General features: G+C 36.5%; 2 protein-coding genes across 3 annotated transcripts; both read right to left on the minus strand.

Moving 5' to 3' along the window:
* Positions 1 to 5,471: 5,471 nt before the first annotated feature.
* Positions 5,472 to 9,664, minus strand: LOC107913060 (acidic leucine-rich nuclear phosphoprotein 32-related protein). Its single transcript, XM_016841504.2, has 2 exons — positions 7,688 to 9,664; positions 5,472 to 6,358 (listed from the first exon to the last, which is right to left on the minus strand). The coding sequence occupies exons 1-2, from the start codon at positions 8,804 to 8,806 to the stop codon at positions 6,104 to 6,106; spliced, it is 1,374 nt and encodes a 457-aa protein (XP_016696993.1). The 5' UTR covers positions 8,807 to 9,664; the 3' UTR covers positions 5,472 to 6,103.
* Positions 9,665 to 9,814: 150 nt separating this feature from the next.
* Positions 9,815 to 13,000, minus strand: LOC107913059 (plant-specific TFIIB-related protein 1). Of its 2 annotated transcripts, XM_016841502.2 has the most exons (3): positions 12,164 to 13,000; positions 11,191 to 11,349; positions 9,815 to 10,812 (listed from the first exon to the last, which is right to left on the minus strand). In XM_016841502.2, exons 1-3 carry the CDS (start codon positions 12,749 to 12,751, stop codon positions 9,973 to 9,975), a joined length of 1,587 nt encoding a protein of 528 aa, XP_016696991.1. In that variant the 5' UTR covers positions 12,752 to 13,000; the 3' UTR covers positions 9,815 to 9,972. The 2 variants fall into 2 exon arrangements, with proteins under 2 accessions (XP_016696991.1, XP_016696992.1); XM_016841503.2 differs by lacking the exon at positions 11,191 to 11,349 and having other exon boundaries at positions 12,164 to 12,968.
* Between the last annotated feature and the right edge of the window lie 1,025 nt (positions 13,001 to 14,025).

Consider the following 14,025-nt stretch of genomic DNA (forward strand, 5'->3'; position numbering starts at 1 on the left):
GAGTAGCATCGTGTACTTGTTAATGTCTGATTCATAGCTCGTGTGAGCACTTTCATTCACAACTTATGTGAGCATTATTATCCTGTGGATCCGAGGTATATTCACTATAGCTTTCCAGGTGATGAAAATAAAAGTGATATGAAATGAAATTGTTAAAATAATGTGATTACTAAATCTGAAATGGATACATGAGAATGGAATTATTTAAATGTTATACCTTCTAAACGTTTTTTATATAGATTAAATGGTATTATTGGAAATGTTATTTGATTCATGTGTGATAATCTCACCTATTGTTATTAAATTGTGATAATAGGAACTGTATTGTAGCTAGTCCATTTAATTAAATACAAACTGAAGTGAGTTATATTATTTTAAGTTGTAATTGATAAATAATCAAAAATGAATTGAGTTACAATTGGTCAAATGTTTTTTGGATTATATTAAAGATAAATAGTTATATTTTAAGACTGTGTAATCTAAGGTATTAAACTCTGAAAGTGTTAAGTGATGTACTTGTGAATGTAACAAGATGCCAAATGATATACGTACATATTGCATTAGGTTTTCATAATTTAATTGTAAACTTATCGAGGTAGGTTAAATGAATTTCATACAAGCTTACTAAGTATTTGTAAGGCTTATCTTATTTGTTTTTCTATCTTTGAATAGGTTATTTTGCAAAACACGTCGGTCGGATCAACTCGGAGCTCACACTATCTAGTTTCTGATTTGTGTGGCATGTATATAAGGTTGTATTTGTGTTTAAGTTATTTTGGATGTTCATGATCTTGGTTTAATGATGTTGATGATGTTGGATGATTTGATATTGTTATGATAAATGAAGTGGCAAGTGAATAGCCTACTTGAAATGTGATTTACTCAAGCTAATAGATATGCACATGTAAATAAGTGTTACGATTTCATATGTATATATGAAAATTATGTTTTGAAATGGTACATGTTTGTTCAAATGGTATTTTGGTTATGTTGGTAGGCTTGTGAATATGAATGTCTATGTATATTTGTAATGTTTTGGTTTTATTCTATAGGTTACATTTTAATGAATTAAAGAATGGATAGGTAAGGCATGTATGTGCAATGGATTTTGTATGTTTGAACTTGTATACAATACTTAGGATGAAGTAGATTTTGAATTGGTAAGATATGTCTATTTGGTCTTTAAGGTAAGGTTAATGGAAGTACTTGACAATGCTTGTTGGTACATGAAATGATTGTTATATGGAAATGTTTAGGTGATAGAATTTATGGATGAAAGGTATTTTGCAAAATTTTGAATTGAGGTGTCGATTATGGCATATTGGTTAGGCACTTAAGATGTATGAAATAAGTGTTGTTTTGAGTATGTTTTGATGATTATTTGGACATGTTTGAATGTTGGTGCGATGTAGCTTGTAACCTAAGTGAACTAAGTTTGAGTGATTTGTTGAAAAAGGGTCCTTTAAGTGTGCACGGGTTGGGACACGGCCTAACACACGACAGTGTGCCATACACGGGTATATGGTACGGCCGTGTGCTTTGTGTGATTTAGGTTTCAATTGGCACACACGGTCGTAGTTTGTTACATGGTCTGAAGACACGACCATGTGACTCCACCTACATGGTTTCTACCCTTGCACATGGTTGAACAACATGGCCATGTTCAATAACTTCGCACGGCCTCAACTTGTCACATAGTATGGCCACACGACCTAGTTTGTATTTTTGCCTTCTTTTTCTAAAATGTTTCAAATGAGTCATTGCTTCATTTTAAACCGTTTTAGAGCTTTCGTGTGTTTTTTTAACCTCGATAATATACGAATATCATGTTTTTTTATTATAAGTTTGATTACCACTAATCGTTTTGAGAAATTTTACATTGATATAGCATGATTCTGTTCTATTATGTGTGGTGGCATCTCGTAACCCTAATCCAGCGATGGAGATGGGTGAGGGGTGTTACAAATTCTGTGTTCAAATAAGCTTATGTCTCTTTTTTTTACTTAAGAGCAAAATGGTCAATGTTAGGTTAAATATTAGTAGGATATAAATACAACTTTATAAGCTTTTCATTTCAGATTTTGTTGGCCGATAGTTTCCTTTTGTTTTCCATAGTTTTAGGGTTGGGTTTTCTTTTCTTTTTCTTTTTCTTTTTCTTTTTCTTTTTCTTTTTAGTTTAGGTTTTCTTTTTCCTTTTAGAGTAGATTTTATTCTTGTACTTTTCTTTTTTTCTTTCTTGTAAAAAACCTTGAAAATGAAGATAGATGAGGCTTTTGGGTGCCATTGGTTCCACATAAATGAGCATTTCCTATCTTTATCTCTATATTGTGCTTATTAATTGTTCAATGAAATGTATGTGTGGATGTTAAGTTTTATCATGTGCTAATTATTAGATTATTGGCTGATTGGTTGTTTGTTAGCTTAAGTAAATATCTATTCTTGATTAATTGGTTGTTCGATTATATCAAAATGCTTAATAAGTTAGAATTGACACCTCTAGTGGAAAACCTAGATAAACGAGACCAAGAGGAGAGTTTATCCTTAAATAATTTGGTATAATCGTGTCGAGTAGTGAGGCCGAGAGGTAATCTATATGCCTAGGTGAGACCAAGAGGTAATCTTAGGTGGTATCTTTTAATCTAGGATGAAATCGAGAGGAGATTCCTAACTAAGAGTGGCAACCAATATAATCAGTGTAGTTCCATTAGTTTAATTTGCACTCAATTAATCAATCGATCATCATTTAAGTTATCTAAAACATTAGCAAGAGAGTCTAGCTTAGTTAGTTTAATTAATAGTTTAATTTTAGTTTATAAACCATTTTATTTGGACTTGCACTAATAATTTCTGGCTCGATTAGATTAGTAATTTCTTAACTTGTAATTAACTTAATAAACACATTTACCCACTTGGCAATCCTTTGGGTTCGGCCCCCTGGAATACTTCGTGTTCCATCGGAACTATAAATATTACAATTGACATTATACGTTTGCAGTTAAAACCTCTCTTTAAAATAGTTTTTCCAAAATCATTTGTTTTAACGCCCACGCGCGCGGGTGGTCAACCTAACACCTCTGTACATGATTAGCTCAGACAAGCCTCTGATGTTAAGCGTACTTGTATTTTGAGTTCTTTTATGATGTTTATTGAGTAATATAAAACATGCAAGATATGAAATTGGTGAATTAAGGAATGAGGGGTAATGGAAGACTTGACTATTAAAGTTGGAGTCGGCACCAGTGAAAGGTATAGGAATGAATTAGATATGAAAAGTGTTAACACATCATGTTGCGGACTAAATATGTTGTATGTGATAAAGTATACACACTTACCTTATTGACAAATTGTGTTGGCTGATAGGTAAACTATGTTTGCATATTAAATTATCACATAATTATTATGTGAAGTAAGTTAATTATTGGATTTGTATGAGCTTACTAAGTATTCTTAATACTTATGCCTAGGTTGCGTTTATCTTGTAGATTTTGAACGTTAAGAGTGTGTCGGTTGGATTAGCAATAAGTTCACACTATCTGCCCAAGTTGTGGTAGACTCTTGATTTTGTTTGGTTCGAACTAAGGTGGCATGTATATAGACGTTTGATTACTTGTAAACAAATATGTTAAATTTTGAAAGTGATTACTTTAGACTCTCTTGATGTATGTAAATAAAATGAACTTAGGTTCTATTATGTTCCGAATTATAAGTTTCGTGGGACCTTTTCAAGTGTGGGGTATCCGCGGAACAGTCTGCCATTTAGGTATTCGTAAGAAATTACAAAATTAGATGTCCGCTTTACTTTTTGCAATAACTGTGTCCACAGGATAATTTGCAGTTTTGGCCATATGTAATTCAATACGTAGTTAGACGACCCACGGGAACGGTCCGCCATGTATGTATGAAGTATGTGTATGTTATGTGAACCTCATGTGATAACATCTCGTAGCTCAAGTCCGGCAACTGGATCGGGCAAAAGGTGTTACAGTCGAGACCACTTATTAAATTAAAAACTGTCAGTATAAATATAATGCTTTAATATTATAAGCATTGATTTAAAGGTTCAGGGTTCTAACATTTACCTTCTAGCTAGTGGGAACATTAGTGGTTTGGTGGGTATAGGCTCAATGAAGGAAAGTCGATACCACCTCCATGATTGTAAAATCAAAAGGCTTCCTAATTCCTCACTGTATCACCCTTGTATAATTTCCTGTATAGGTAAGCTATTGTTTGAAAATTATAAAGCAAAACGAGGTATATGTCATTAACTAAGTTACCAAATTTTTTTTAGCATCAACACACCTTCGATTATGTGTAGATTGTATGCTTGAGCATGGCAATCAAGATCATCAAGTGTCCAGTTCCTTAGGGAGAATCTCAAAGTGTTTCCTCAATTGATCCATCTTCACTCGATGACCATTGAAAGCCAACAAAAGGTCAATACCTATTTTGAACACTTTAGCAAAAACCCCTTGTAGATTATATTCAGAGCTTCCATTACAAAACGTCCATCCATTAGAGGCCTTGTCAACAATGATACATCATCTAGCATTATTGTCGCTTCACCGCATGGGGGATGGAATGTATGGGTTTCTGTTCTCCATTGTTCAACCAAAATAGATATGAAGGTCGAAATGAAAATAACCCTCCCAAATTGGCTTGCGAGATAGAAATCGATGTCCCTCAATTAGGGATTGATTCTCTCGTCAAGCACATTCAAATTCATATTCCTGAGAAGCCAAGCCATAAGAGAATATTACAATATTGTTGATTCTCGAGAAACATGTTTTGGATCTCATTAAGTTGGCAACCATTACCATACAATTAGATATTGTATTCTAAAGGTTATTAGCTATGAAGGGTTATGAGAAAAAAATAACACGCTAATAGTTTTGATTTTCTATGAAAAGCAATCATATATGATCACCTATTTATAGGTTAAATATAGTAATTTTGAATATCTAATATTGTATATTATTTTGAATAGTTTTAGATGAAAGTTAAATATGATAATTTTAAATATCTAATATTTAAAAATAATATTTTTTATTTTTTAATAAAATAAAATCAACTTAATATTTTTAACATTGAGCAACAAGTAATTACCAATTTTATTTATCCTGTTCAACATTTAATTTTTTAAAAATTACATATTAAATAAAAAACTAAAATGATTATCAAATATGTATACATTTAAAATATTAAACCAACCAAAAATTTCAAACACAGTGATACTAAGCCGTAAGCATGTACCAACGTGCTTTTAACAATTATCCGAATTACAATGAATGCGGGAAACCATGGACGTGAAGATAATGGCAAAAGGAAACATAGTGAAAAACCCGAGGGAATAAAAAGACACTCCTCCTGTTCTACTAGCAAAAGGCCCCAAGACATTGGGCTCTTCCGACTACAGAAAAAACTCAAACTGGGCCACGCCTCCTAAATTGTCCAAATTACAAAAACACCGTCCATTTTGCAACATGGATCTTATTTTATCAACAAACTTTACAGCGTCCAAAAAGAATAATAAATCAAAATCGTTGATTTCATTTACATAAAATAATTTGTCAGTCGCTAATGTGATTCTTCTGCTATCATCTACAGCTCATGAAATAAAAATAAAATTTAGATATATGGATTCCACCAATGGCAGCTTGGCCTAAAATCCATCCCGCTTGGAGCCGAGCCGAAGTGAACGATAACAAACGAATACCATCTACAAAAAGTACAACAGTTTTGTAACTTATTACAAAATCCCCCTTTTTCTTTAAAACACAGCTTCTTCTTCTTCTTCTTCTTCTTTTTATTATCAAAGGTAGGTTTTCCCTCCAATCCATTCCCCGACCAACCTCCTGAGAACTGGAAAAGGCGGTTTAAACACTTCATAACTGCCATTTGAATTAACAAATAAATAACGGATATATTAAAGAGAAAGGGAAAACGCTCTTAACGACTTTTTGAACTAAGCCAATCCATCAAGTACACAATTCCTTTCACCCTAAACATTCTGTTCGTTCAGTAACACTGCCAGCACCATCATCTACCACACTCTATCAATCAACCATTCTAGTCTAGGATTTTAACAATATATATCCAACTCCCCCTAACCATGCTTCTTCGAAAACTTCACATCATCTTCCTCCTTATCTTCCCCTGCATCATCGCTTCTCTTTCTCTTAAGCTGTGAAGTCGATGGCACTTCCTCATCATCTTCAACTTCTTCCTCCTCTTCTACATCATCATCATCATCGCCATCTTCTTCTTCTTCATTCCCTGGGTCCATATCACTACCTTCAGCATCATGTTCTTCAGCTTGGGCCACTGGTTGAACCAGGTAGCCTTCACCATAGTCTTCATCCTGTCATTCCAGTCAACCAACATTAATTTTAAAAACATCACAATCCACCAATAAAAGGTGAAGTTCATTAGGAAAAATAAAAGATAATGCCAGATACCAACGAAGCTAAGATAACACTACAATCAGTCAAACTAAAGACATTAAAAATAACAGTAGCACAACACAAAATATCTTGGCTCCAAAGGCTAATCCACAAACATCAAGTACTACGTATAAATAACAAGTTCTTACACCTAATCCACAACCAAAAGCTACTCCAAAAAAGTAATATGCAAGATTAGAAAAGCCAAATAAGTTATGAGAAACATGAGATTATCAACTAAAATTTCCAAATTCACCAATAACCCACTCAGAATACCATAAATAGAAACCTAATATAGAAACTTCATTAAAACAAGGCAGTCATGGCACTAGTAAGTGGTTTATCAGCTTTACAACTTTAATTTAGCTACAATCCATAGAACATAAAGTTTGCCAACAAAGTTGACATAGATTTGTTTATTAACTGCTTAGTGAGCTAAACCAATATTATCATAAAGCCAAAGACAAAATTAACAAATAACATTGGATCTAACCAAAGAAAAATATTCAGACAGAACCTACAACTTTAGTCTTGTAGGGTCATTGATTAGATAGAACAAGTAACAGGTATATTCTCATGACAAAGAACTTGGTCAACAAGAGATTAAAACTGACTTCAAAGACAACTACAATTCATCATCTTCAACAAAGAGCATGTATGGCAACAAAAGTCAATAGTTCGAGGATGAGGTAATAAGCTACAACTTTTAAAGACTTGAAGAAACAAAAAAGTTACCTAGGTTTCCTCCCAATTAAAATTCCAAAACCAGAATACATTAAGGTAATTACCAAACTGTCCTCACCATACAGACTTACAAGAAAGATGAGAACCATACAAACTGTAAGTGCACAACGGCTTTTCAACAAGGGAAGAATCCACGTGGATAATTTGTAAGGGAAAAAGAAATAGTAACAGTTATAAATTGCTAGAACCGTGAACAAAGATCATAAACTTATAATGTGTAACACTTGGATAACAGTGTGACAGAAGCGCAACATTTTTTTTCCTGATGTTTGAAAGCAAACATTAGCACATGGGACAAGATAACAGCATTCAAGACATAGCAGCAAGCCATATATTTACTTGGGAAAAATCTAAAAAAACCACTTAAATCAAACAATTAACTCCAAGTTATATGAGATAACAACGCAATAAGCAGAAAAAAAAAAGAAACTAAAGTTGATCAAATAGTGTAAACAATAGAAGTATGACTGGTAGTAAGTATTGCAAGCAATACGAAACCTCACCTCCTCTTCACCCTCTTCTTCATCTTCATATTCCCCATCCTCTTCAACATCCAACTCTTCCTCACCAGTCTCACCATGATCATCATCATCCCCATCTTCCCCATGTTCATGCCCATCAATCTCCCCTTCCGTGCTCATCAAATGCCCGGTACTCTCTGGCTCAGGAAAATCACCTTCATCATTATCTACCTCTTCCTCCTCTTCATCCTCATCCTCCTCCTCCTCATCATCATCATCCTCTACCCCATCTTCCTCATCATCATCACTATCCCCAATATCATGAACTTCCACCACATCTTCTTCCTCCTCCTCATCATCATCAACTTCCTCACCTGAATCATCCTCACGATGACCATCATCATCTTCATCTTCTGTTCTCCCTACTTCCTCAATCCGAAACCCATTGGCCTCATGACCTAACCCATTTACCCTTCCACCCGTGTCTGTCTCTTCTTCATCCGCATCACTCTCTTCATCCTCATCAACATCAACAATCCCTTCACCTCCTTCACTATGCCCGTTATTCATTCTGTACTGGCTATCATCACCATCAACCTCCCCACTCCCAGGATCATCTTCATCATCCTCATCCTCATCCTCTTCATCTTCCTCTTCCTCCTCATCATCCGATTCTGGCCTTTCATTTTCCTCGGCGTCCATTTTATCTAAATATTTCAACGATTTAATCAACCCAAAAACCCTAGATCGATAATCCTTGACCCTGGTAACCGGGCACTCATATAGATCGAGGGAAACAAGCTTAAGCTGGGCAAGCGGGGCAAGAGCCTCTATATATTGAATCCGGTTATTAGACAAGTCAAGGTCCCGGAGCGAGTCAAGACCAGCTTCAACGATGAATTCTAGGCCACCGGCTATTCTATTGTCTGAAAGGATTAATCTCTGGAGACTTCGAAGACGAGGAAACTGTTCTAGAGATGAAACACCGATATTGGCAATTGAAAGGTGTTGAAGATTCTCAAATTTTTCCAAGAGGCTCGGCGGCGGGAGGCGACCTTGAACACACTTCACCGCACCGTCAAGTGTCAAGGTTCTAACCGCCGCGTGGTCCGCTTGCCCGTCTAACGCTGTCTCCACCGCTCTCTGCCAGATCTCATCCATCAAATTCTACACCGTTTTTATCTCATAGAACCCCTATTTATATCAACAAATGCCAGATATAAAGCTTGTTTCTTATATTTCTAAAGTGAAATGGTTCAAAGGGAAGTTTCGAAAGGGAAGAGATTAAGGAGTGTTATTCCAGAAAAAAGGAAAGTTAATAATAGTATAAGAAATTCAAATGGAGGAAACTACAAAATTTGAGTAAAACTTAAACGAAACCCTAACCCTAGATTTTGAAGATCGAGGAGAGGGAGTTCTGTTTTAATCTATTTCGGATGGCTTTAAACCCTAAATAGTTTGATTTTTACCAGATGTACGGAATTTGCTCTTTCAAGTTCCAAACTTGAGAATAAAAACACAAACACAGAGATTAAATAAATAAAAAGAACCATAATTTCAATTTCCTCTTCTTTTCTTTTCTTTTTTTCTCTCTCTCCCTTTTCCCTTTTTATTGGTTATAGGAGTGGACGAGTCGGGATAAACCTCGAGCAGAGAAGGTGGGACCCGGGGGGGGACTAGACGGCTCGTGGTTCGTGGCTGCGGTTTTGTTTTAGCGGGGGAGGTGGTTTTGTGAATTATTGGAGGAAGGTGAACCAATGGATGGAGGAAGACACGGATCGTTGACGTGGATAAAATGAACGGTAGAGATTTGACGTAGGTGTGTTTGTTCTCGAGAAGAATGTAGACAGATGAGAGATAATGAACTGGAGCGCAGGTTTGACACGTCACTTTGATTGTAAATATCGGGAATATTAGGAGAATGCCTATTAAGTTGGAGGCAATTACGGAACTGCCATCGAGCGTTGTAATTAGCAGGCCCAGCCTGCTATGGCCCAAACTCAGAATTTCCATGACAATGACAGTAGTAAAATAACAACACTACACAACAGCAATGGGAATAAATTCTTAGCTTTGCCACCAAGGAGATTTTAAATTGCAACCCCGAAGCGTGGCGCTCATCGCCGAAAGCACAAATGATGCTACCACTGTCCACACTGAATATCGATGTAAACCATGAAATAACTATCGCAATGTGACATTACGAGTGTTTTTTTTAATCCTGCAAAACTCGTGAAAGTATAAGCAGGTGTATATAACAGGAATAAATGTATCGTTATTAATTATGATGTTCGACAACAATTCAAGCCAGGACCAGTTCTAAATTATCACTTGGAATCTCCACTCGGATTGGTAACTTTACTTCCATTTTGAGTCCCGGATCCTTTAAGCTCAGCAAAACCTGGTGGCAACTTTGGAGGATGCACAATAGGCATATTTGGCGAAGGCCCTGATGAGACTGGCGAACGAAATGGCCAAGTGATGGTACTCACATTTGCAGCAGGAGAGCTTGAGAATTGGCTGGGCCTTAGGGAACTACTAGCACCCTTGGTATCTATCTTTGGCATATCTACTTTCTGTTCTGACTCTGGACAGCTTGGTTGTGCTTCGCTAATGTCTCCTCCAATGGTAGTCTGGTTTTTATCTCCTACTGTCCTAACATTGGGAGCCCCAAACTGAAGCCAGGGCTGCCTGAAATGTGGTGGCCGGTTCAACATAGCAGCATGGGTTCCAGAAGAATTTCCATTGTTTTCTGCATCATCTTTGCCTCTAGCTTGAAGGCCTGCTTCTGACACGTCATTAGGCTTAATTGGCTTTGAGTCTTGCTGCTTATCTCGGTCCGCTGTAGAACTCAGATCAATTGAATCAACTCTAGGCACTGAAGATCGGCCCGTGGCAATTGTAGTTGTAGGAAATGCTTTCTCGGGAGGGACAGCTGGAGTATAATTAGACGGAAGTAGATCATCCCAATTCTCTAATAGTTCCTTGTAGACTTTTCGGAGGGTGACTTCTGTGAGACCTGTCACCTTACATATCTCAGCCTGCGTCTTCCGTTTGTCTTCTAATTGGCATGCCAGATATATAGCAGCTGCAGATATACTAATCGGATTTCGGCGAGTGCAAAAGCATTTGTTGATCACAACTTCTCCGATATGAGTTGCCAGCTCCTGAAGACATGAGGAAGACTTCATTATATCCTTCTTCACTGAAAATCAGATTATAATAGAAGGAGCTTATGGAAACAAAAAAATCAAGTACCATTTCTAAAAGAATCCATAGGCATCACAACTTGATTTATTCATACATAAAGTTTAAGCCACCACATACAGATACTGATGAATTATACAGTGAATAAATTTATAATCTTAGTAAAACTTTCCTGGCAACTTGTATCCATTGCAAGATGATTTCTCACAAGTCCTATCCAATTTTAAACAAATTTTAATTTCTTTCAACATTTATCTGCAAAGGGTTATATTGGTAATAGCTACAATTCAACTTCATCAACTAAAGGTCCAAGCTGCAACTCTTGAACCAAAAGGTACCTGTGCAGATTTATTGAGCTGAAGGAGAGTGCAAAATCTCGGCATATGAACTGATATAGAATTACTATTGATAGGTTGACTTAATTGTAAAGCTTCTCCCAGGATCTTGATGTACTTGCCAATCTCTTTCTGTGGTACATTGGCAGCAATAGAGATTTCCTGTCATTTTACAAAACTATAAGCAATTAGTTCCAAGATTTTAAATCCTTATTCTAAGGAATTCTACACTTCAGAACTCTAGGTTTCTATTTTATGTTCTTCTCCATCAACTCAAATCCTCATAAATTTTCACCCATACGCAGTCATAATTCTCTTGATTTACCTTAAGGCTTGCGCAGTTCTCCTCTCCACTCAACTCCCAACTTAAACTTTTCATTTCCATACCAATCAAATTCTCATTTATTCATAAGAGCAACCAGGCAACGACCTCTTGGCCAACTGAAATCTCGCATTACTCTGAAGAATGATATCTAACAAACTATAGCAGTAGCTTAAAATAAGGTCACAAGATTTACAGGTACACAACTTCATAAGAAAGGTAACCAGCGATAAGATATAGGTCCCGTGTCTACTAAAGTAAAAGGCCACAAAATGCATATCTCAAACTCTACAAGCAGAAGTTGAGAACCTAATATGCAGAGCAATAGCATCTTGTCACTCATTTCTTTCTCAATTCTCACTTCACAAGTAATCAACAAAATATGCAAAACACTTGGAACAAACCAAATTATCTACAGGATAAAAGAATAGCTATGTTACAAAATCCAGCGTAGCATATGTACAGATACACATACATTAGGCTTCACAAATTGATCAAGAGGTCTTAAAACCGCAAACAGGCACAATTCTCAGCTGTGGTAACAGATTAACTTGATTCCTAGTAATGTAACGTTCAACTAAATCCGCCTTAACACTAAACTACTTTAGCATAAACAAGTCAACTGTAAAACCCCACTCAGAAATGTAAAATTACCTGGAGGGTTCGAGGCTCTTGAGCTTCCCTAATGGCCTGAACAAGAGCAGCAGTAGCAAGCGCCTCAACACTCCGGTTCCTCAAACAGGTAGCCGAACAACAATCCCTAAACAACTGAAACGCGTGATCCGATATATCACAATCCAACCCCAAAATCGACGCCACGTCAAGAATCTGCATATACGCTCTCAAATTATCCACCACAACCGTCGAAGACGAAGTTGCCGAAGGGGCTGAAGACGAAGAGAGTTCTAGAATCCGCTCGAGCTCCGCCAGGTGGCCCGAAAAGGAGAGAGAGGAGCGGAGGAAGAGTGGGTTGGGTTCGAGGGACCATGTGGAAAAGGCCGTAATAAATCCCGTGGGCTCAAAGGGGTCGTCTTCGTCGATTTGGTAAGCGGAAGCGGGAGCAGGGATGTCGGAGGTGACGAGGCAGAGAGGGGTATCTTGGGCACGCACGTGAAAGAGGTGGTGGTTTTGGAATTGGCGCTCTTCGACGACACGTCCGCAAGAGGTGCACTCCGTTATGGACCGGCCGGTTGACGTGGTGGCGCACCGACCTTGCGCCGCCGAGCAATACGGACACTTCATCGGTGATTGTTATTCACTCTTTATTACAACCGCTAGAAAGAAAGGGGCTGTGGATTTACTTAACTAACAAAGAATTCAACTATTTTCTCTTTTTCTTTTTCTTTAACCAAAGAATTCAACTCTTTTGTAGCATTTGAATTTTAATTTGAAAATTTCTTTTTTCCTACTTAGAAGTATACTTATGGTTACATTATATACTCAACCAACCACTTGTGTTTTCAACCAAATTCCAATGAGACTCCTATGAGACTCGTAGTTAATCTATTAAAGGATATATTTCTTTTATGTAAAATATTTTTTTTAAATTAATACAATTGATTGTAATATCTATATAATGAACGGATATGACCATTTTAAATACATTGAGATTTTAACCAAAAATAGGGTATGCACACCTTATATAAAGTCAAGCCATATTAGACAAAGCAAACTACTCTTGTAATAGCCCTCTACCACTTGAGGGAAAGCAAAGCAAGATTTAAGTATTGGAAATTATAGATTGCAAATTTAATATTGATGAGCACTTATTTAATTTTGAAAAGTAATAATTATTATTCAATAGATACATTTAGAAAGTGATAATTTACCATTCAATGGATACATTTTCATAAGACATATTTCTTCTAAGAAGTATGTCTAGCATGAAGGGTTGTGATTCTTCAAAATAGTACCTTTTGAGTGCATATAAATAGATGGTCTATGGTGCTCACAAATGACAATTACAATCAATCCTATTTTCAGAAATTAAAGTAAGAGTTAGGGAATTCTTCGATTTTGCTAATCAAAAGAAATCCAAAACTTTGTTGTATCCTAAGAGGACATTTGTCTTAACCCTCTAGCAACATTGTGCGGGGCCAAATAGTTCTCTTTGGAAAGAATCATCCGTGGCTCGAAGTCTACTGTTTATTTCCATATAAGTCTCCGGTTCTATTGTCTCCACTTAAATTATCCAACAATCAAAGAGAACTAATTATAGATAGCGACGGAGGCTAACATCACATTCAAAGTGATGAACCAAGAGTTTGTAAAACTTGACCGATTTGATGGTTCAACTTTAATCGGTGGAAGGACAAGATGTTGTTCCTTTTTACTGTCTTAAATGTAGCGTAAGTTCTAGATCCAAACCTACAACCCGTGGGAGATCCCACCCCCAATGCAAACTCCGAGGAAATTACGAAGTGACTGAACTTAAGAAGAAGCGTGAAGAAGACAATCTCACATGTTGAGGACACATCCTCAACACCTTGTCTGATCAATTGTATGATCTCTACATG

This window comes from Gossypium hirsutum, chromosome D11, assembly GCF_007990345.1.
Source record: "Gossypium hirsutum isolate 1008001.06 chromosome D11, Gossypium_hirsutum_v2.1, whole genome shotgun sequence".
NCBI classification, from domain to species: domain Eukaryota; kingdom Viridiplantae; phylum Streptophyta; class Magnoliopsida; order Malvales; family Malvaceae; genus Gossypium; species Gossypium hirsutum.